General features: G+C 42.5%; 1 protein-coding gene across 1 annotated transcript; it reads left to right on the top strand.

Moving 5' to 3' along the window:
* The first annotated feature begins 934 nt into the window (after positions 1 to 934).
* Positions 935 to 18,234, top strand: SLC33A1 (solute carrier family 33 member 1). Its single transcript, XM_081008052.1, has 6 exons — positions 935 to 2,217; positions 4,403 to 4,593; positions 7,871 to 8,055; positions 11,362 to 11,479; positions 12,823 to 13,038; positions 13,853 to 18,234. The coding sequence occupies exons 1-6, from the start codon at positions 1,452 to 1,454 to the stop codon at positions 14,021 to 14,023; spliced, it is 1,647 nt and encodes a 548-aa protein (XP_080864178.1). The 5' UTR covers positions 935 to 1,451; the 3' UTR covers positions 14,024 to 18,234.
* The last annotated feature ends 3,549 nt before the right edge of the window (positions 18,235 to 21,783 follow it).

The following is a 21,783-nucleotide window of genomic DNA, read 5'->3' as shown; positions in this document are numbered from 1 at the left end:
TTATTATGTATTTTGTGGTTTTATATCTTGATTTTATTCTGTCAACCGCCCTGAAACCCCCGTGTATAGGGCGGTATATAAATTATATAAATTCAATTAATAATAATAATAATAATAATGTGACTTCAGCAACCCATTACCAATCTGTTGCAGCCTATTGTCAACACACGCATGGATTTGTAACACGTCTCTGAGCTTGGCTGCCCAGAGCTTAAATATGACCTTTCACACTATGGGCGTGGGGAGTTGACCTTCCCCAAATCAAGAGAGAACAATAAAAATACTAAACTGAGGTCCTGCACCCCCTAACAAAAATCCTGGCTAAGCCCATGTTTCACGCTCCCTTCCAAACACATGCATTTAAGAGAGGATCCTTTGGCAGAAACCTGCAATAGAAAGCTATCAATACAGGACGTAGCATTTTGCATTGGAATATGCGACAACACAGGAGAGGCGGGCAACCCTAGCTAACCATGTCTTCTCAGAACTACTGAATTTACCTGGTTGCTCCTAGGTAAGCCAGCTACAGCCCTATACACCTATTTGCCAGAAGAGGGAAGGGCAATGGCACTTAACAGAACTTATTTTTGGGGGAGGCATGGTTAGGGTTAATGCGGGGTGCTTAGGTGTTTGCAGGTATCAATGAGGATCGGGAAGTTGCAAAACTTGGCAGACTCTCGGTTTGAAGCAAGCGCACACAACGCAACGCAACCCCTGCAGCTGCTCAAAATAAGCACGCGGCTCTTCACTTCCGGCCTCCAAAAAGCCGCTCTACCCCTCACGGATCTTTTCCCGCCTCTCTTCCCTTGCTTTTAAGCACTTTCTTTGAGAACCGGAAGCGAAGCTTCCGTTCCTTGGAGCCCGCTCTATAGTTCTTCCCTATCCCTTCTCTTCCTCTTGATAGGATGGCTTCCCGGTGACGTAGCTCGCCTGCTCCTCCAGTCAGATAGGACCACGGCTGCTCAGAGCTCTTCGGCTGCCTTGGCGGTACCTTTGCGAGCCGGGTTGTGTTTCCAGCCGGGGAACTTGGACGCGTCGGACCGTGCCGGGTAGAAAGTGGGGTTGGGGTGGGCCTGGGGGGTGGGCAGGAATTTATTTCCCTTTCATGGTTTCCTAACGGACTTTTGGGGGCCGAGAGAAGGGAAATTGGTTTTTTGTCGACGAGGGAGAAGCTACTGCTTTGTTTTGGTGGGGAAGCTCCGCGAGGAGGCCCGTGACTTCCAGCTGACGAGCCTGAAGCGTCCTCGACTTCTCCGTCCTTCCAGCGGGTGTGAGGGGACCCCTCTGACCTGGAGCTGGTTAGGCCCAGGTGGGAGGCGGAGGAGGGAAGGCCGGGCCCCTGTTCCAGGCGGGGCGGAGCTGGAAGCCTCCCTTGAGCTGCCCTGCTGCCGCCGCGGCGGGGGAAAGGCTCCCCGGTCCCGAGGACGACGGCGCTGGACTACGTGTGCGACATGTCCCCCACCATCTCCTACAAAGACAGCAGCCGGCAGCGCCGGCCGGGCTCCTATCAGAACTCGGTGGATATGCTGAAGAGGGAGCTCCCGCCCCCGGACTTCTGCGGGGATGGCCGCGCCGAAGTGGGAGATGACCGAGAGGCGCTTCTCCAAGAGCCGAGCGTCACGCCGCTGGGGACACCCCGGGGCTACCGAGCGGAGCTGGGCAGCATCTTGCTGCTGCTCTTCCTCTACGTGCTGCAGGGCATCCCGCTGGGGCTGGCGGGCAGCATCCCGCTCATCTTGCAAAGCAAGAACGTGAGCTACACGGACCAGGCTTTCTTCAGCTTCGTCTTCTGGCCTTTCAGCTTGAAGCTGCTGTGGGCCCCCCTGGTGGATGCCGTGTACTTCAAGAGCTTTGGCCGGCGCAAGTCGTGGCTTGTGCCCACTCAGTACACCTTGGGGCTTTTTATGATGTACCTTTCCAGGCAGGTGGACTCTTTGCTTGGGGAGGAGGATGGCAAAAGCCCAGATGTGGTGGCTCTTACAGTGACCTTCTTCTTGTTTGAGTTTCTGGCAGCCACTCAGGACATAGCTGTAGATGGCTGGGCATTGACTATGTTGTCTCGGGAGAATGTGGGCTATGCTTCCACTTGTAACTCTGTGGGACAGACAGCTGGCTACTTCTTGGGAAATGTCTTGTTCTTGGCTCTGGAATCAGCCTCCTTCTGCAACAAGTATTTGCGGTTTCAGCCTCAACCCAGAGGAATTGTAACGCTTTCAGGTATAAATTTTTGAAATGAATGTAATGATGCAGATCTATCCAAGAGACCCTTTTATCTCTCCCCCCCCCAAGCTTCTGTGTCCTCTTCAGGTTGACAATTGTTCATGTGTAGTGTGGTAAGAAGTGGTGATGGATTATCTACTATGGAACATTTCATTTACACCCCTCTTATAGAACTGCAAAAAGAATTACAGTACCTGTGTGGATTTTCTATTCCAGATTGCTATATCAGCTGCCCAACTTTGAAGGTTCACATTTGTTTAGGAACTGTCTGATCTTGATACACTCTTTTGATAAAAAGATGGTGGATGGGTGGGTGAAACCTGGAAGAACACATGCTGCTATATTAGCATACTTAGTGAAAATGCAGTGTTATCTTACAGAAGTTTTGGTATTTGCTGGTTCATGCTAGATAGCAATTCTGCATTTACACATTTTGCCCAGATTACTTTGCTTGAAAATGGAGCTGCCATGTCATCTTAATTAATTAATAAGCTAAACTAAGCTAGTTGTCCTCATCCATGTTGCTAACATTAATAATAATGAGAGGTAACATCCTTCAGATACCTATGGTGAAAAGACCCAAAGCAAAATGAACAATTATAGCAGGCACATCCAACTTCCAAGAGACTGCCATCTACTCACACTATAACAAACTGGCAGAGATCTACCCATTGGTTTGACCAGAGTTGTTGAGCTTTTTGGGGGGAGGGGGAGCCAAAGTTGTTGAGCTTTTTTTCCTTTTTTGGGGCGGGGTGTCAGGAGCCTGTGATTGACAAGCGACGACCATGGGCATCCCATGATCGACCAGTAGATCGTGATCAACCGGTTGGACAGGCCTGAGTTATAGTATAGGTTTACAACTAGAAGCAGAATTGGTAAAGATCTGTCAAATCTAGTTTTTTCAGAACTCTCTTCAAGAATGGGAAGAGAGGCATTACTTTCACACGTCTACTTTCCTGCCACCATAAGGTTCTGCATAAGGTTGAAAGCACACAATTGAAATGTAAGGTGTAATCATATGGTATTAAAAACAGTTTAGAAGCAATTGTAGTCACAGGAATAGGGTGGTTCCTGAAAACACGTCTCAATTGCCAGAGACCAGAGCAAAGAGGTGTGTCTTTAGCCTATGTTGGAAATTGTGTATGTTTCAGAAAAAAGTGATTAATACAATATATATAATACAGTGGTGCCCCGCAAGACGAATGCCTCGCAAGACGGAAAACTCGCTAGACGAAAGAGTTTTCCGTTTTGGAGGTGCTTCGCAAAACGAAGCTCCTATGGGCTTGCTTCGCAAGACGAAAGTTCCTGCGGTTTTTTCCCCCTCCCCCCCCCTTTTTCTAAGCCGTTAAGCCGCTTATCTGCTTATCCGATAAGCTGATAAGCCGCTAAAAGCCGCTAATCGCGCTAATCCGCTAATCCGTCAATGGGCTTGCTTCGCAAGACGAAAAAACCGCTAGACGAAGAGACTCACAGAACGGATTCTTTTCGTCTTGCGAGGCACCACTGTATAATGAAGGTGCCAGATGTACTTCTGTGGGAAGGGAATTCCACAACCTAGGAACTACCACAAAGAATTCCCTCTCCCACAGCACAGCTTGAACTTTTGAGGGCAGTGGGACTACCAAGGAGGCCCCCTCTACTGATCTTGACAACAAGAGCATCTGTATGGAAGTTATGGGCTAGTGTTATATCAGATAGACACAACAAAGAGGCAACAGAGATCCCAGTGATTTCAGACTGGCTACTTATATATCTTGCTTTGTGCATGCATGTTTTAATTTATCACAATGCTTCCAGTTTGTTAAGTAGGGTTCTTGAGGTTGGGGATAAGAGTATTTGCTTAAATGAGTTCTTAAATTTCATTATTCTTAACTTAATTTGCTTATTCACATTGTGGTCTCCAAATCCATTCCTACAGGGATTAATCTGACATATTTTCTTCTGGTAAAGATTAAGGCCGCACTATGTAGACTGCTTGCTCCTGTGGAGCCCCTTATTTATTTGGATGAGCTAATAATCCAGCATAAATTACCAGTAATTGGTTTTGTGAAATCTATTTTTCTTATTGGACGGTATGTTAATTGTTTTATGAAGGTTGCAGCTAGTCTTAGTGTTGGTTTTAAATAGTATGTTATTAGCATCAAGTGTCTTCATAATGGAAAAGGTTTCATTTCCCCTTCAGATTTCCTATTTTACTGGGGTGCTGTTTTCTTAATCACTACCACCTTGGTCGCACTCTTGAAAAAAGAAGATAGGGAAAGACACCCATCAAAAGAAGAAACAAAAGGCATCATGGATACGTACAAGCTGCTCTTCTCAATAGTAAAAATGCCAGCAGTCCTTACATTTTGTGCCCTGATTTTAACAGCAAAAGTGAGTACATGATTTGCGATTATCATTTGGGAATGTGCCTCATTTTTATAAGTTCCTGTTATTCATGGACCTATATGCCAGTCTTATGAGCTACTATGCCAGAAAACATATTAATTGAGAAGAGAGCTACTATTGCTAGCTAGCTAGCTATTTATTTATTTGATTTATATACCACCCTTTAACCAAAGATCCCAGGGTGGTGTACAAGATTAAGAACATAATTTATGGAGCATAATAATAAAAGCATAATACTGAACATAATAATAGACAGCATAACAATAAAATAATCATGATAACAGTCCGTCCCCTCTGCCACAGATTGTTTAATGACCAAACACCCTGGTAAAGAGGAATGTTTTCACCTGGCACCTAAAGACATGTAATGCTGGCACCAGGTGAGCCTCTGTGGGGAGAGTCTTTCACAGTTGAGGGAACCATCACAGAAAAGGCCCATTCTCATGTTGTAAGTCTCTAAACCTCTCAGGAGTGGGGACATAGAGAAGGACAAGCACAAGGTCTAGATCAGTTTATATGGGGAGAGGTGGTCCTTAAGGTATTGTGGTCCTGAACCGTGTAAGTTATGAGATAGCATTGTAGCTGAGTTGATACAAAGCAATATGTGTGTCATCTAAAGTATGCACTTTCTGTAGGAGCAATAGATTGGAAGCCCTATACAGACATTATTTTGTGTGCAGAGGGGGAAGCCAATGTGGTGTAATGGTTCAGAGTGTTGGACTAGGATCTGGGAGAATAGAGTTCAAATCCCCACATGGCCATGAAGCTCACTGAGTGACCTTCTGGCAGTCGCTACCTCTCAGCCTAACCTACTTTACAGGGTTGATGTGGGAATAAATTGAGAAGGAATGAACCAGATTAAAATACATGTCAACCTTCTGCATGTCTGGATAAGCTTGCCTAAACAAAAATGCTTTCAGCTAGTGTCAAAACCACTGATGTCAATAGGCAGGGAGTTCCAATGAAATGACAACAAGATTGCATTTCTCAGTGGTTGAGGTGTTTAAACTATTGGACTCTTCAGAATTGGCATTCCAGGGGATGGCAAGCTCCCACTTTTGTTTTCTTCTTCTGCTAACAGAGAACATGAGCCTTGTTAGCTCTGTAGTGCTGACTGTGCTGTTACTTTTTTGTATTTTTCTACACCATTCTCTGACATGGGAGGGGAAAGAGGGAGCCTCATGCTCAGTCTCCAGAGGGCTGCTCTTTCTTTGATTGAGAGCTCATTGAATGCAGTCAGTTGAGAGAGGAACAGAGCTGTTGTCATTGGCTCCCTGATGGCTGCAATTGAGCAGTCATATCTTAACCTAATCAGCAGGGATATAAAAGAGGATTATGACGATGGCTCCATATTGTGCTGCAATGGATCCTAGAAGTCTTCAATTAACCATAATTTCCTCTTACGTCTGAATCAGAAAAAACCATGATTACTACAGTTTCAAGTTCTTTGTTCTGAACCTAGTCACCACAGCTCCTCCCCCCTTTCTGGTTCTGATTTAACTCTGGTTAATTGCTGGCATTGTGGCATATTGCAGCATGCCAGGGAGGGAATTGGTAGCACAGCAACAAAACTCACAGGCAGAAGGCTTGAGCATGTCTCTAGCTTATTAAACTACAGCACGATCATTCAACTTTTCCTAGGGTTCTTTCTTTAAAACTTTTTGTAATTTGCAAGACTGCATAAACAATACGCTACCGAAGCCTCTCTGCCAGGAAGCTGGATTAAAAAAAAGTTGTTGAACGAGTTTGTTCTAAAAACAAACTCCGCTCCTGAGAGCCAACAGGATTGTTTCTCAGTGACTATCATAGCTGAAAGAGGGAAATATTGGCATGCAAGGGGAAGCTCCGTTAAATATCCCGGAAGAAGGTATAATTAGACCACTGGAACCCTGGACAAGAGTCGTTCACACTGTAACATTTTGTTGCCGTTCCTACTTGTTTAATGTAAACACTGCCTCTTTCGATTGTTACATGGGCTATATTTATGAAGCCATGCTAGCACTGCAAGATTATTGATCCAATACAGTGGTACCTCGGGTTACAAACACTTCGGGTTACAAACTCCGCTAACCGTAGTTGCTCCGGGTTGCGAACTTTGCCCCAGGATGAGAACAGAAATCACGCAGCGGCAGCGGGAGGCTCCATTGGTAAAAGCGCGTCTCAGGTTAAGAATGGTTTTGGGTTAAGAACGGACCTCCGGAACGAATTAAGTTTGTAAGCCAAGGTACCACTGTAATTATTTTTGTATAATCTCCCATATTTGCCCTGATATGGCTATCAGCTGTGTTGCTTCCTGTCAAATGTTGGAATGATTCCAATTGTTCAAGAAGCTGCAATCTCAAATCAAGGTTTCATACTCTACTTTGATGGCCCACCACAAATCATGGTTTATAAACTGACACAGGCTCAGGCAAAAAAGCAAACCATGTTTTGTTAGTTTAATGTGTTAGTGTTATGTATTGTTTTTGTATTGTATTGTATTGTTTATTTTTTTTGTAGTGTTTAAATTGTTGGAAGAGTAATAAATATTATTTTTTTTTAAAAAAAAAGCAAACCATGGATTTTGCATAATGTCTAAATGTCCATGGATTTTGCGTAATGTTCTATAAGCGGAGGGGCACGATTTATTTTGTCTAAGCTAGTGATTCCCAAACTGGTCCATGAACCACCTGTGGTCTGCAAGCTTCATTCAGGTAGTATGTGGCACGTAATATTGATTTTTAGCTGTATTTTGATTGTTTCTTTTTATTTCTTATATTGCATTCTATTTTATTACTATCTGCATTCAATAACTGAACAATATAAGAGAAAAAGAAGCAATAAAAATACAATTAAAATCATACATCATCCAGTACAGTGCATTACAACTGCTGTAGTGAGCAGAAAAATCATTAAGTGGTCTGCAAGACACTCAGCAGTTTTCAAGTGGTCCATGGGAAAAAAATGTTTGGGAACCACTGGTCTAAGCCAAAGGTGGGGTTGAGAACCTGTGGAATCGTTGGGTGCCAACTCCCATAAACCTCAGTCAACATGACCAATGATCAGGGATGAATTGAGTTGTCTGGAGGACCACAAGTTCCCTTTCACGGTCTTCTTCTTAAATACTGATTTGCTATTCTGGACCACAGTGTTGGGAGCTTGGATCTGGATCAAGTTTCAGAAAGTCCAGGAATGGGTGACCATGAATAAGTTACTACATATCAGTACAGCAGGAAAACCTTGTTGTATGTGTGTAAGATTGTAAAAGGTTTTTATGTTGCAGATCGGATTCTCAGCAGCAGATGCAGTCACAGGCCTCAAACTGGTAGAAGAAGGAGTACCTAAAGAACACTTGGCTCTTCTTGCTGTTCCAATGGTTCCACTGCAGATCATATTGCCTCTGATTATCAGCAAATACACAGCAGGTCCACAGCCCCTGAACACATTTTACAAAGCTATGCCTTTCAGGTAAAAAGCCTCTTGATAGTTAAACCTGATAACACACAACTCTGTTAATGTGAAACTATAATTTTGTAACCATTAAAAGCAATGAGATGTGCATGTTGGGCTTTTACTTGGAAAGCTTTGCCGTGGTTATTGGTTCGAAATCCCCCGCTCTTGTTCGCTACGCAATTTATAATGAAGTGCTGTAGCTTTGCTGAATTACACTGGTCAACAACAAATTTGTTGTCTGCGTTTTTTTCAGTTGATTTAGGATGAATCTGATGCACTGAATCCAAAAATCACATTGCTTTTGCTCAATCAGGTCAAGTTTTTGAGCTATGGCCACATGTCGTTTTTTACGTTTTTGTTCACATGTACGCTTGTGTGGAGCATTTTAGAAGAAGTTGGTGGGGGTAAAATGCCATGTCGAATAATTGTTTTGATTGGAAATGATTATTTTAATGACAAGAAGTATTCAGGTCCGATAGTTCTGGGTGATTATGTCAAAAAGGGATCCGTTTGAAGTCATAAAACCTCGAAATCTTCCATAAATTGGTGCGGCAAAGCATAAAGTTGGGGGATCAAAACTAAGTTAATGGGGCAGCCGCCCCACGAAGTATCCTGATCTTCAATCAGCACGTCGTCCTGTAGCTCATTGTGATGAAATTCCAGTGCCTATCTTCGGAGAACTTCCTGACATTAGTGACAAAGATGCCTCCAGTGTTGAAGGACATGAAGAAGAAGAAGTGGTTCTTGAAGATGATGCTCCACATCCATTTTTCCAAAAGGAGTTGAATGATCTAGTTCGCGACCTCAGCTTGTCAAAGGACTCTGCCGAACTGTTGGCATCCAGATTGAAGGAAAAAAACCTCCTCTCTGACAGTGCTCGCATCAGCTTCTTCCGCAACAGGCATCAAGAGTACCTCTGTTTTTTCTCGGAAGAGAAGGACTTGGTGTACTGTGCAGATATTGCGCAGCTTCTGCTCAAGCCTGGAGTGCCACAGTACGAACCCAAAGTTTGGAGACTGTTCATTGACAGCAGCAAGCGATCGCTGAAATGTGTTCTGCTACACAACGGCAACCAGTTTGCCTCTATACCCCTGGCTCACTCGACTACACCGAAGGAGAACTATGAAGTGGTGAAGTATGTGCTGGAGAAAATTGGTTATGATCAGCATAAGTGGTTTATTTGTGTTGGCCTGAAGATGGTGAACTTTTTGTTGGGACAACAGTCTGGCTTCACCAAGTACCCATGTTTTCTGTGCATGTGGGATAGTAGGGACCGTGCTCAGCATTACACGAAGAAGGACTGGCCTGTGCGGGAGGAATTGGTGCCTTGCAAAGAAAGGAATGTCATCAACGACCCTCTGGTGGACAGAGACAGAATACTCTTCCCACCGCTGCACATCAAGCTCGGCTTAATCAAGCAGTTCACCAAGGCTCTGGACAAGGATGGTGACTGCTTCATTTACTTGTGCCAGGCTTTTCCAGGATTGACCATGGAGAAGTTGAAAGCTGGCATCTTTGACGGTCCTCAGATCCGTCAGCTCATCAGAGATCCAGAGTTTGGAAACTCAATGAACGAAGTGGAACTGGAAGCGTGGAAGGCATTTATTCTGGTAGTGAAGAACTTTCTTGGCAACAATAAGGCCAGAAACTACGCAGAACTTGTCAACAACATGCTGACTGCTTTCAGAAACCTGGGCTGCAATATGAGTGTCAAGATGCACTACCTATTTTCACATATGGACCAGTTTCCTGAGAACCTGGGTTCAATGAGTGACGAGCAGGGGGAGAGATTCCATCAGGACATGAAAGAGATGGAGACCAGGTATCAGGGTCGCTGGGACGGGACGCAGTCACGATGGCTGACTACTGTTGGACTCTGAAGAGAGACCTCCCTGCCGCTGAGCATTCCTGGAGTTCCAAGAAACGGAAGTTCAAGCCCTGAAGTTTGAAAAATGGTGAAGCAACATACAATTTATGTGTACTTACCTTTATCAATGCCCACCATTCAGTTTACAGTAAACCTGACCTGATGGAGAGAAACGGATGCCATTTCCTGATTCAGCAGTGCAAAAATACCCTAAATTAGTTGTAGAAATCTAGACAACATTCAAAAAGTAAAAAATTGTTGCCCAGTGTTATCCTTTACAAGAGCTGTGCTTGGTTAAAATTCCACTTGTGTCAGAACTAGTGTTTTCTTTTCTTTTTCATTAGATGACTTTCCCCCTATGGACAAGGCTAAGTTCAAGGTATTGGTTCTGATGTATAAAACCCTGGGCAGCTTGGAATCAGGATACCTAAATCAGTCTTTAGATACCCAATGAGTTACTATGCTCTGCAGGAGAAGGCATCCAGCAGATACCATCTTATACGGAGGTCTGCATTCTGTGTGATGTTGAAACTGGGCCTTAAGTGTTGTGCCACATGCCTTTTGTAATGCCCTCCTGCTAAATATTAGATAGGTGCCGCCTCTGTAGACATTTTGACACCTGCTGAAGACCTTCCTCTTTCAACAAGTCTTTTAAGTAGAGATATTTCCCAGTCTGCATCTGTATAGGAATTGTTTTTAGGTGTGTTTATTGTTTTATCTTTTGTGGCATTTGGGAGCCTTTCATTTCCATGAAGACCACAGAATGTGTCTCATGGATCACTCATTTCCTTCCAGCTTATATGGATGGGAAACAACGGGTTATATAGGAGTAGCCAACATAGTATTCTCCATATGCTTTGAATTGGAACCCCTCCATCGCCCCTCATCAGTGGCTGGCTGAGGCTGATGGGCCTTGGAGTGCCCATCTAGAGGGGACCATGTTGACTACCCCAAGGTTAGGCAGCTTAGTATCAAAGGGACTGATTTCAGTCTTGTATGGCCTGCCACATTTTTAACTAGAATTCCCAAAATCTACTTGCAAAGTTGCAGATCATGGTCAAGGGGGAGACATCTTAACCATGATTTGGTAAGCAAAACCTTGATTTAGCTGCCATCTGCTGATGTTAAAAGGCCCAGGGAGGAGCGAAGTGTGTGCAAGCCAGCACATTTGCACAGTTGCTTATTGTCATGTGCAAAGCACACCTTGTTTAAGGTGCATTACTGAATCAACCCAAGGTTCATCTAGATAAGCATTCTTCAAAATCTGCATCTGTTAGGTAGCCCACCAGAAACTGGCCAGTGAATCACCATTGGCTCATATTCTGACTCTGCCATGCCTCAGGTCTACCCCTTGTCAAAAATTTTGGGTTGCCTTCCTAGCTCGTATTGGTTTAATGCAGACATGATGAGGAGTTTGGGGTATTCAAGGTGTTTCCCTTATCTTTTCCCTACAGGTTACTGTTTGGGTTGGAATTTGCTTTCTTGGTTTGGTGGACTCCCAAAGTAAAATACGAAGGAGGATTTCCCATCTATTACTATATTATATTGTTTTTGAGTTATGCTTTGCATCAGGTAATAAGTTGCTCTGTGTGTGTGTGTTTGAGTAGTCTGTGTAGATACAAGGCTTTGATATATACCGTATTTTTCGCTCCATAAGACGCACCGAGTTTTTAGAGGGGGAATGCAAGAAAAAAAATTATTTAAAGGGAGTGCTGAGCAGATCCTGTATGCATCCCAGGCTCTGACGAGCTGCCCTTCTCCCTCCTCGGGGAAAAGCCCCCAAGAGCTGCACACACGCTCCGCGTGGCTCTTTAAAGGGAGTGCGACTCTTGGGGGCTTTTGCGGGAGGTGGGGGAAGGGACAGAGTCGCATACTCTGTCACTTCCCCCACCTCCCGCAAGAGCCATCCGCTCTTTAAAGGGAGCGCAGCTATCCCTGGCTTTTGCGGGAGGTGGGAGAAGGGATAGAGCTGCCCGCAAAAGCCAAGAATAGCTGCTCGAAGCCTCTGCAGGGCAGCGGGGAGCCTTCATCCCACTGCCCTGCGGAGGCTTCGTGGGGTATCCCAGAAGCCAGAACAGCTAGAGGGAGTGCTGCGCTGTGCTCCCTCTTGCTGTTCTAGCTTCTGGCTTAGCCTCGCAGCCTGCATTCGCTCCATAAGACGCGCATGCATTTCCCCTTACTTTTTAGCAGGGGAAAAGTGCGTCTTATAGAGCAGAAAATACGGTATATATGAAGAATGCATTGAGCTTAGGCTTTGTTACCACTTAAGGTATATTCAATTTCCTAAAACACATTTGTCTGCTACCTTCAAGTCTTTACTGATACTGTTAGTACTAGAGAAGGATGGACCAGTTTCTTTCTTTTCCATGTTAAATATAGTGGGGTAGGAGAGCTGAAAATAATGCCAGTATGTTTTACATCTGTCAACCAATGTGCCCCTTTAGTTTCAGGTATTACATGGGTAGATGAGTTTATAAAGCCAGGGACATACATTATCACAGCTCTCTGGCAGCTGTGGTGGCTCATTAACTGAAGTAATGTGTTTAGCATTAACTCTGGAAGTGTAAACTGTATTCTGACCAAACCAAGCCTAGGAGTATACAGATTGCCAGATGTGAATTTTTTCCCAGCTCTTCCACCGCACTATGTAAGTGTTTTCCTTACTGAAATCTTGTGTTGGAGGGTTATTTTGTTGCAAAAACACTGTTTTTGTTTCTTCCTACAAGATATGTAAAAGTGGGAATCTTTGGTCTTCCAAGACCCCAGCAGCTCTCAACAGCTGGCCCCTTTTGACTACATTTCATGTTAAAAGGCAGCTCCACAGTGTTCCATAAGACATTTCACTAAAATAGCAGTTGCTACTTGAAGCTGTTCTCTTGCGTAATTCTCTTTGTGTTCATCTGTCTTTCCCCCAGGTTACGCTGTACAGCATGTATGTTGCTATAATGGCTTTCAATGCCAAAGTTAGTGACCCACTCATAGGAGGAACGTACATGACGCTACTTAACACAGTGTCGAATTTGGGTGGAAACTGGCCGGCAACAGTAGCTCTTTGGCTTGTGGATCCACTTACAGTGAAGGAGTGTGTCGGAGCTCAAGGACATAACTGTGGGACTGCAGCTGCTGCAGAAGTAAGTTTCTTATAAGAGACGCTTTCATTCCGACACTAGTCTTGATGCACTGACACTAACTTTCTGCACTGATATTTCCTCCCCATTTAAAAATCATCTTAGGAATAGCTTTTGCTCTTGCATATTATCGAGTGAGATAATTTGCACCTCCTGTGTTAGCTATGCAAGACCTTCGCTTTATTCACCTTATGGGGTTTGAACAGTGTGATTTTAGCCACATAGTAGTGTGATAGCAAAGTTGTAAGACTTTTCCAGAATGCTCGTATAAGATCATCTTGAAAGAATAATTGTTCCTTCAGCTTTGGCTACAACCCACATGCTTCAATTGTCTTCCTCCAGTAGGCATCACTGATGGGGCATTATGAAGCTTAAGGCAGCTGCATTACTCCCTACAAAAGTATAGACTTTTAATTAAAAAGGGGATGGGCATCTGGGGAAAAAGTCTTTTTTTTCCTAGATGCCCACCCCCTCCTTATTTTTTTTTTAATGGTTTTTTGCCAAGTATGTAAAGCTAAATCCGCACAATTTAAATGTACACAAGTTGCGAGTTACCTGTAATAGAAAATTATTATGAATGGGTGGTAACCAAAGTTAGTCATACTCTGAGCAGACCCATTGCAATCAATGGACTTTGTAACATCCACTGATTTTAGTGGGGGTACCACTTAGTTAGATATCACCCAACATACTATATTTTAAAGGATAAAAACAGTGTGTTCATCTAGAATGCTTCATCAATGCATTTTAACTTATTATGTTAATACATATATCCGTATAACATCTTTTGACGCCCTTCTCTCATTCTCTCTTGCAGCTTTGTACAAAAGAAGGTGGCTCTTGTATTATTACCTTGGATGGTTATTACGTGGAATCCCTAATATGCGTGGCTTTGGGATTTGTTTGGTGGTTGTTCCTCGGTCCCAAATTCAAAAAGCTGCAGGACGAGAGGGCATCTTCATGGAAATGCAGGAGAACCAGTTCATAGGAAAACAGTGACAAAAGTTGTTATGGTTTTATCCCATAATGAGTACACAAAAGAATAAATACATCTATGTAGGGGAAAAATGGCCATTTTATGCCAAATGACTTTCCAAAAAACCAAGCCAGGAAAGTAGTATATGGATCAGTTAAAAAAGCACACACACCAACAACATTTTCTTAAGTTAGAAATGAATAAATAATCATACTCAAAACAGCACTTTAAAACTACAGAGCTGTTGTGCTAACTTGCAGCGTCTGCCTTTTGTCTTCTGATTGATTTCTTTAACATTATCTCTAAACAAAACTTTTATGAAACCATAACATTTTGATTTAAATGTAAACGTTGAATGTATATGGTAAAATAAGCTGTAGAGAGAACAATCAATCTGATACATTTTCCACAACCCCTTTTAATTGCTGACCATAACTACGCTTTATGGGAGAAAACAATGAGTATCAAAAGATTCTCTCAAATGTATTTTCCTGGCTTCTACAAGCTTTAAAGATTTATAAGAGGAATATTTTTATAATGGTGAAAATTTAGCTTTTTCCTTTTCTTTTAATGTGCACACTTGATTTCAAGGCACTTGACTTGCAAATAGAAGTGGTTTCTTCAGGACAGCATTTGTATGAGAGAAGCAGCTGGCTAGGCACTTAGGTTGATCACACCTGGTAGAGTGGTAGGCAGGCATATTGACTAGGCTTTCAAAAGATTAGGGGCACTTATAAGGCCAGTGAATTCAGCTTGCTTGAAAAAGCAAATATGCTGTTTCTCAAGAATCACAGTTTTTTTCTTTTATGAGGCCCAAAGAGGACTAGGCAAAAGATGTGGTGCCTTTTGAAAAGAAATGGTGATGGATTGTCTGTACTTTCATTGTTTTAGGACATTCATATCGTTCTAATGTAAGTCATTCAATCATTCCTGGCTGCTGCTTGGAATCTCCTACAACTGGTAACGTGATTTTTGCAATTCTCATTATTAAGAGGGAATCTTCTCTTTAGTGCCTTAAGGATGTACAATACAATGTATATCACATAAGAAAGGGGCACTGTTATAGTATGTTGTTGGATGTATTTTGTACATCTCTCATGATATTAAAATACCTTCAAAAGGTGTGGCAGGCTAGTGTCATACTCTTGATGCTGTCTCAGTTTTACTGGTTATTTCAAGAGGTCAGTTCTTTCTGAAATGGATATTAATTCTTGATTCCAAGTGAATCTGTGATTTACGGTGTACTGTTTTTCTTTTAAAGCTCTTTTCTGAGTGTAAATAAATGTTAAGCCTGTTTGAGAAGGAAGTTTACACAACTCTTAAGCACACTTACTTGGGAGTAAATGCCACTGAAATTAGTGGGACCTACTTCCAGGGAAACAGAGTTAGGATCATAGGGTTGGAAGAGGTTTTAAAATCAACAGAGAGAAAAACATTCTTAGTCTGCCCTTGATCTATATTCCTCTCCTTCTGAAGAACAAAGTGGCCCATTGTTAAGCAATGTATAACCGAAATTGCCAACACCTTAAGATCCCAGTACTTAGATTTATAGCTGTTTAAGTAGTTTGTGGATTTCAGGGATCCTTCTGCAACCTTAAAACTATATTTATAGCCAGCTGTTTGTTTTTACAATAATAGGGAGAACTCCTGGACTGCTCCCAATTGGATTTTAAGATTGCAGCCTATCAATGATATTCATAAACTAGTTAAATCAGCAATACTCTGATTGAATTCATGGACCTAAACTAGATAACATCCAGTTTAAACATATTTAACTAGTGACTTTGGCAGGAAATTGGGTTACACATTGCTTCCCTGTGGCCACTTGTTTAATATGTTCTGCAGGTAGGCAGTATGTGCTGAGATTGCAGGTTGTTTGTGTGTTCTGTTGGTTGAGCTCCAGTAACTTCATTTAGATTTGGCTGGTAGAATATAGGGATGACATTTTTATTGGTCTCTCCTGCGCCTTTAAAAGCAGCTTGATTTGCAGGCATTTGTTAGGTGATAATGCTGATCTCTAACAGCAAAGAGTTGCACCTGTTGATTTCTATAGATCAAGCTGATGTTGAAGGCACGGTGTTGGCTGGGTTTTGGGTCTGTTAGTAAACTTCATAGGGTTTGAGACACTCTAGTCCCCCCCCCCCGCCCTGGGCATATTCTAACATGGTGATATTGTTGTATTAATATCTTGTAGTTCAGTTCATACGAATAATCAGACCTGTTTACTTGAATGAAAAATCCTTGGCGCTCTCACTAAGTACTTTTAGTTTTCATTCATTGTTTACAATAAACTGATTTTGTTTGCCTTAATTTTGATCCATCCCTATTGCCTAGGTGGGACGAATAAAATGATGCTACTTTAATACTATATGTGTATGATAGTTAATGAGAGGATATTTAGTGGCTAAAACTTGTATTTATCATTTCCATTTATTTTTGGTTTGCCACCGCATAAATGAAAAGCCTGTTAACAGAGAACGTTTATTAACTGTCTCTAGACAATGTTAGGCAGGGGATACTTCTAGAAAAAAGGTGTCTGGCTTGCAGAACATGCACAGGAAATTAGCCAGTGGGGCGTTTTATGTTTTCCAGTTCTGTATTACTGTTTATACAGGGTGCCAAGAAAAATAAAGGCTATGCATTTAAACAAATGTCTGATGCTGTAGAGTAAATGTTGTGAATGGCTAATTAAACTAAAACCCAGAATCAATAGCAAAGCTTGAACTAAAACTTTCCTAAAAAATGAAAAACCTTAAAAGAAATTTCAGCATACTCCGAGAATGAAAGAAGTGCTCAGCATTACTTTTTTGCACTTAAACACATTTGTATTAAACTTGTTGTGTTGAATTCTTGGACACTCATCACCGATGTGATTTTGCAGAGGGAATTCCTATAGATTTGGAAGCATATCCTGAGTTGTGCCTGCACCCGAGATAGCAGAGTCTGTGGAGTTGCTATAGGTTAAGCATCCACCTTTCACTTATCTGAATTGTACTAAATGAGAACAAAATGAGACCTGTAGTTATTGAAGGCTATCTGCATTATTTGAGAGGTAAATTATGCTGCTTGATATAATTTCAGGTGCAGGCTACAAATGATGTAAATTGGGGAAAAGGTTTAATTAAAGTTCTATATGGTGTTCCCTTAATTGGAGTAAATAATAACGTGATACTCTTGGCATAAAATTGCTTCCCATTTTCAGGATAATGAGTGATTCCCTGACAGCAATTGTGATCATTCATGGCAATCAAGTACAATTACCTCACAAAAAGGGGAACACATCTTCTCACTTGTATATAAGGTTCACAAGAAAATGTTTTCTATAGCAATAATCACGTCATGTGAAAGGAGAAATTGTCAAGGGGGGAAATATGCTCAGTTGTGATAAAAGTATTATTTGATAACTACCACTTGAACTCTCATCTGCACTCTGTGATGCTGTCTTCAGTTCTGATTAGATTTACAAAGCTTAAGCTGTTTTTTTCTGGGTTTTCTATTGGCTATAAAGTTCATAGTTTGGAGAATATTCTTTTTATATCTTCAAAGGTTCATCAGAAATGACTGTAGAAGTATTGAATAATAAAATATTGCCTTTTTTAAAAGAAGGCTAAAACTATTTGCTCGATACAAACGATATATAAAGCAAGTTAATCTACAAAGGATTTGTAGACGTACATACTTGTTGCATACTTGTTGATGAAAAAAACTAAAATATTGCTCAAATGGATGACAAATTGATTTAAGTGTGAATCATATAAGTAATGGCCAGGAACTCTGTGAAACCAATTCCTTTGACTGTAATAGAGAGTGGAAACAGAAGTATAATGTATATGTTGGAATATTTCTTGACTGGTTTTTTTTCCCCCTTTATAATGTGCTGTAAATTGAGGCACTGGTACACACAAAATAGGTTTGCTTTTGAAACAGCTGTTAGTCATAATGAAGAACAGAACAAAACGGCTGGACCATTTCATGATTAAAAATAGCTGACTTGTAAAATGGAACAAACGTGTTTAATTTTTCTATTTTACCCAAAGCGTTTCCTGGGTTTTCTCTTCATGTTTAAGCTTTAAAATAAATAAATAAATAAATAAGTTCTGTCAATTGATAAATATGAGACGACACAATTACCTTGCTGAAAGTGCTAAATTTACAGAACCATATCCCTTAGGAAGTCTCAGAAGCTCTATCTATTGTTTCAATAAAGCAATGTTGCAGTTTTATTTTTTGTTTCTGTATTGATCAGCCAAACTAGTGTTGGGAGCCCTATTGAGAAGATTGGTTTAGAAATGTGTTCATTGCTGGCATTTGATACTAATAATCATTGCTGTGGCACTATTTTATTTTGTGCTCTCCTATTTTATGCCAGTGTCTGAGACGAGGATGGAAGCCAAAAGGGATGTCAGAGCAGCTGGTAATTAAACCCAACACCTTAAAATGTTTATTACATTAAGCAATAGAACAGCAGCAGCAGTTAAAACCCTATGTGTGATAAAACAAACTGCAGATAAGTTTTTTGCCTCCTGCTCAAAAGACAACAAAGTTGGCACCAGGAAAGCATCTCTGGGGAGGGATGTTCAAAGGCAGGAGCCACCACTAAAAAGACTCTATATTGAGTCCCTTGGTTGAATGTGGTGGTATAGAAAGAAGGGCCTTTGATGTGATCTCAGGTTTTGGGCTGGCTCCTGCAGGAACATTGAGAGCAGTGTTTGAATGTGAAAGGTGACAGCCTTGCAAAATGTTTTAGGAACATTTGTGATCCTTTCGACTGGAAATCCAGACCAAGGACTGAACTTGGTTGCCTCTCTATGGAACCAAGGTTGGTTTTGTATTCTCTGTTGTTTTTGGCTTCCTCCGAAGAATCCCAAGAACTGTAGTTGGTTAAGGGTGCTGGGAATTGTAGCTCTGTGATTCTTTGTGGGAAGCAATATGCTTAAAATGTACAGTGTGGATCTGAACCAATAGTCTGGATCATGCCAGTATCGTATGCAATTGTTTCCTTGAATGCTAGTGGGATGATTCCAAGACTGCTCCGGAGTAAGTGATTCATAGCTTTGTGTATCAAGCTTGATGTTCATGGATTAAAATCAGAGCAGAATATCAAAGTCAGGCACAGGGAGAGTAAAGTCATCACTCAATTACCCAAGCAATTGCTCTCTTCGTGAATTACTCAGTTCCTTGCTGTGTGGGCAGCACTCAGGGTCCCTGGTTGAAAAATCAATGTTCTAGAGGTGCCCAGTGGTGTTTTAAATACAGTAGTACCTTGGGTTACATACACTTCAGGTTACATACGCTTCAGGTTACAGAATCCGCTAACCCAGAAATAGCACCTCGGGTTAAGAACTTTGCTTCAGGATGAGAAAAGAAATCGTGCTCCAGCAGCAGCGGGAGGCCCCATTAGCTAAAGTGGTGCTTCAGGTTAAGAACAGTTTCAGGTTAAGAACGGACCTCCGGAACGAATTAAGTACCGTATTTTTCGCCCTATAGGATGCACTTTTCCCCCTCCAAAAATGAAGGGGAAATCTGTGTGCGTCCTATGGGGCGAATGCAGGCTTTCGCTGAAGCTTGGAGAGCGAGAGAGCACAACCCCTCTCGCTCTCCAGGCTTCAGGAAGCTATCAGCAAGCCTGGGGAGCCTGCGGGAGTTCCTGCAGGGCTCCCTAGGCTGCGGATAGCAGCCTGCTGCCCGGAGCGCGGGGCGCGCTGAAGCAGAGAGCCCCGCGCTTCAGGCAGATATCCGCAGTCTAGGGAGCCCTGCGGGAGTTCCCGCAGGGCTCCCTAGGCAGCGGATAGCAGCTTGCTGCCCAGAGCGCGGGGCGCGCTGAAGCCGCGGCTGGGGGGGGGAATAAATTTTTTTCTTTATCCCCCCCCCCCCCCCAGAAAACCTAGGTGCGTCCTATAGGGTGAAAAATACGGTACTTAACCCGAGGTACCACTGTACGGGTTAGAACATGGGTAGGCAAACTAAGGCCCGGGGCCTGGATCCGGCCCAATCGCCTTCTAAATCTGGCCCACAGACAGTCCAGGAATCAGCATGTTTTTTCATGGGTAGAATGTGCCCTTTTATTTAAAATGCATCTCTGGGTTATTTGTGGGGCATAGGAATTAGTTCATTTCCCCCCAAAAAATATAGTCCAGCCCCCCACAAGGGACAGTGGACTGGCCCCATGCTGAAAAAGTTTGCTGACTCCTGGGTTAGAACTACAACCTACACAGCTGAAAAAACAGATCTTTGCAAGGCCCTTTCAGCACTGTGGGTGTTATTTTGTGCTTGCCCATGACCCGGAAACTGTATGCCAGCTCCCTCAGCCAGTAAAGCGAGATGAGCGCCATAACCCCAAAGTCGGCCACGACTGGACCTAATGGTCAGGGGTCCCTTTACCTTTAACTTAATCGCATGGATTGCAATGAGACCTAAGTGCAACTTAAGATGCAATCTGATGCATACTTGCTTGTGAGAAAGCCTCATTGGATTCTGTAAAGAAGAAGAAGAGTTTGGATTTGATATCCCACTTTATCACTACCCGAAGGAGTCTCAAGGCGGCTAACATTCTCCTTTTCCCTTCCTCCCCCACAACAAACACTCTGTGAGGTGAGTGGGGCTGAGAGACTTCAGAGAAGTCTACTGCTCTTAACCACTACACCACACTTACTTCTGAGTAGATGTGCCTAGGCTTCCTCTGAAACTTAGTCTGAATCCAACCCAATACACCAGGCATACGCAAACTCGGCCCTCCAGATGTTTTGGAACTGCAACTCCCATCATCCCTACCTAACAGGACCAGTGGTCAGGGATAATGGGAGTTGTAGTCCCAAAACATCTGGAGGGCCGAGTTTGCCTATGCCTGCAATACACAAACCAATATGTGTGAAAGTTTAAAGCAGGCAGCAGAAAAAAAAGTCTGTTTTGGCTACAGCAGAAATTCCAAGATTGGAATAGAAAACGCCTATAAAACTGTGTGTTTAACAATAGTGGAGCCCATTCCTGCTATCAAATTGTCCTAGAGGCTTATCAGATAGTTTATGTTACAAACTAGATTGAGCCCTGCGTAAACCAGCTAAGAATATGATTCTACAAAGAAAGCTGTTCTAATCTAAAGGGTGTGATTTCTGAAGTGGAACAAAGTCATGGTAAAGAGAGTTCTGAGATAACTTTCCTACATATCCCCCCCCCCCCCAATTTCATTTTGTTAGAAAGAGAATGTGTGCCTGTGTGTTTTCAGTGAATCACGCAGCGTACACTAGATATCTCCAGACTATTTGCACGGCTTCTATTTGCAGAAAATATTAATGTGAAGGAATGGGATCTGCTACTGTGACAAACGTCGTGTCCCTGACCAAATGTTAAGTTCCAGGTGAGTAATCCTGTACATATCTACCCAGAAGTAAGATCCACTGTGTACGGTGGGACTTACTCCCAAGTAAGCCTGTGTAGGACAGGATTGCAGCCTTAAATAGGATTCCAGAGCTGTTGCTGCTTTTTCTTGATGGACTTTTTATTCATATTCACATCTAGAAAAAAAAAAATCAATTGGTATACCAATTTTGTTATAAATGTGCTTTCATCTATTTGAAAAAAGAACAACCGCTAGCAACCTCTAGTGAGCAGAACATGAAACTACAAGGAGAGTTTACACAGCGCAGGATAAAAAAACCTTTAATCCCCCCCAAACATTTACTATTTACTATAAAGGGCCCTCTAGACATCTTTTTTTATTGTGGATTCATGATGGTTTGTGCTCATCATGGTATGGGGTGGTTATACAGGATCCC

Source organism: Podarcis pityusensis, assembly GCF_964106645.2.
Source record: "Podarcis pityusensis genome assembly, chromosome: 5".
In the NCBI taxonomy this organism is placed as follows: Eukaryota; Metazoa; Chordata; class Lepidosauria; order Squamata; family Lacertidae; genus Podarcis; species Podarcis pityusensis.
The sequence above is the reverse complement of the archived record's forward strand: the minus strand, read 5'-3'. Positions and strand labels throughout refer to the sequence as shown.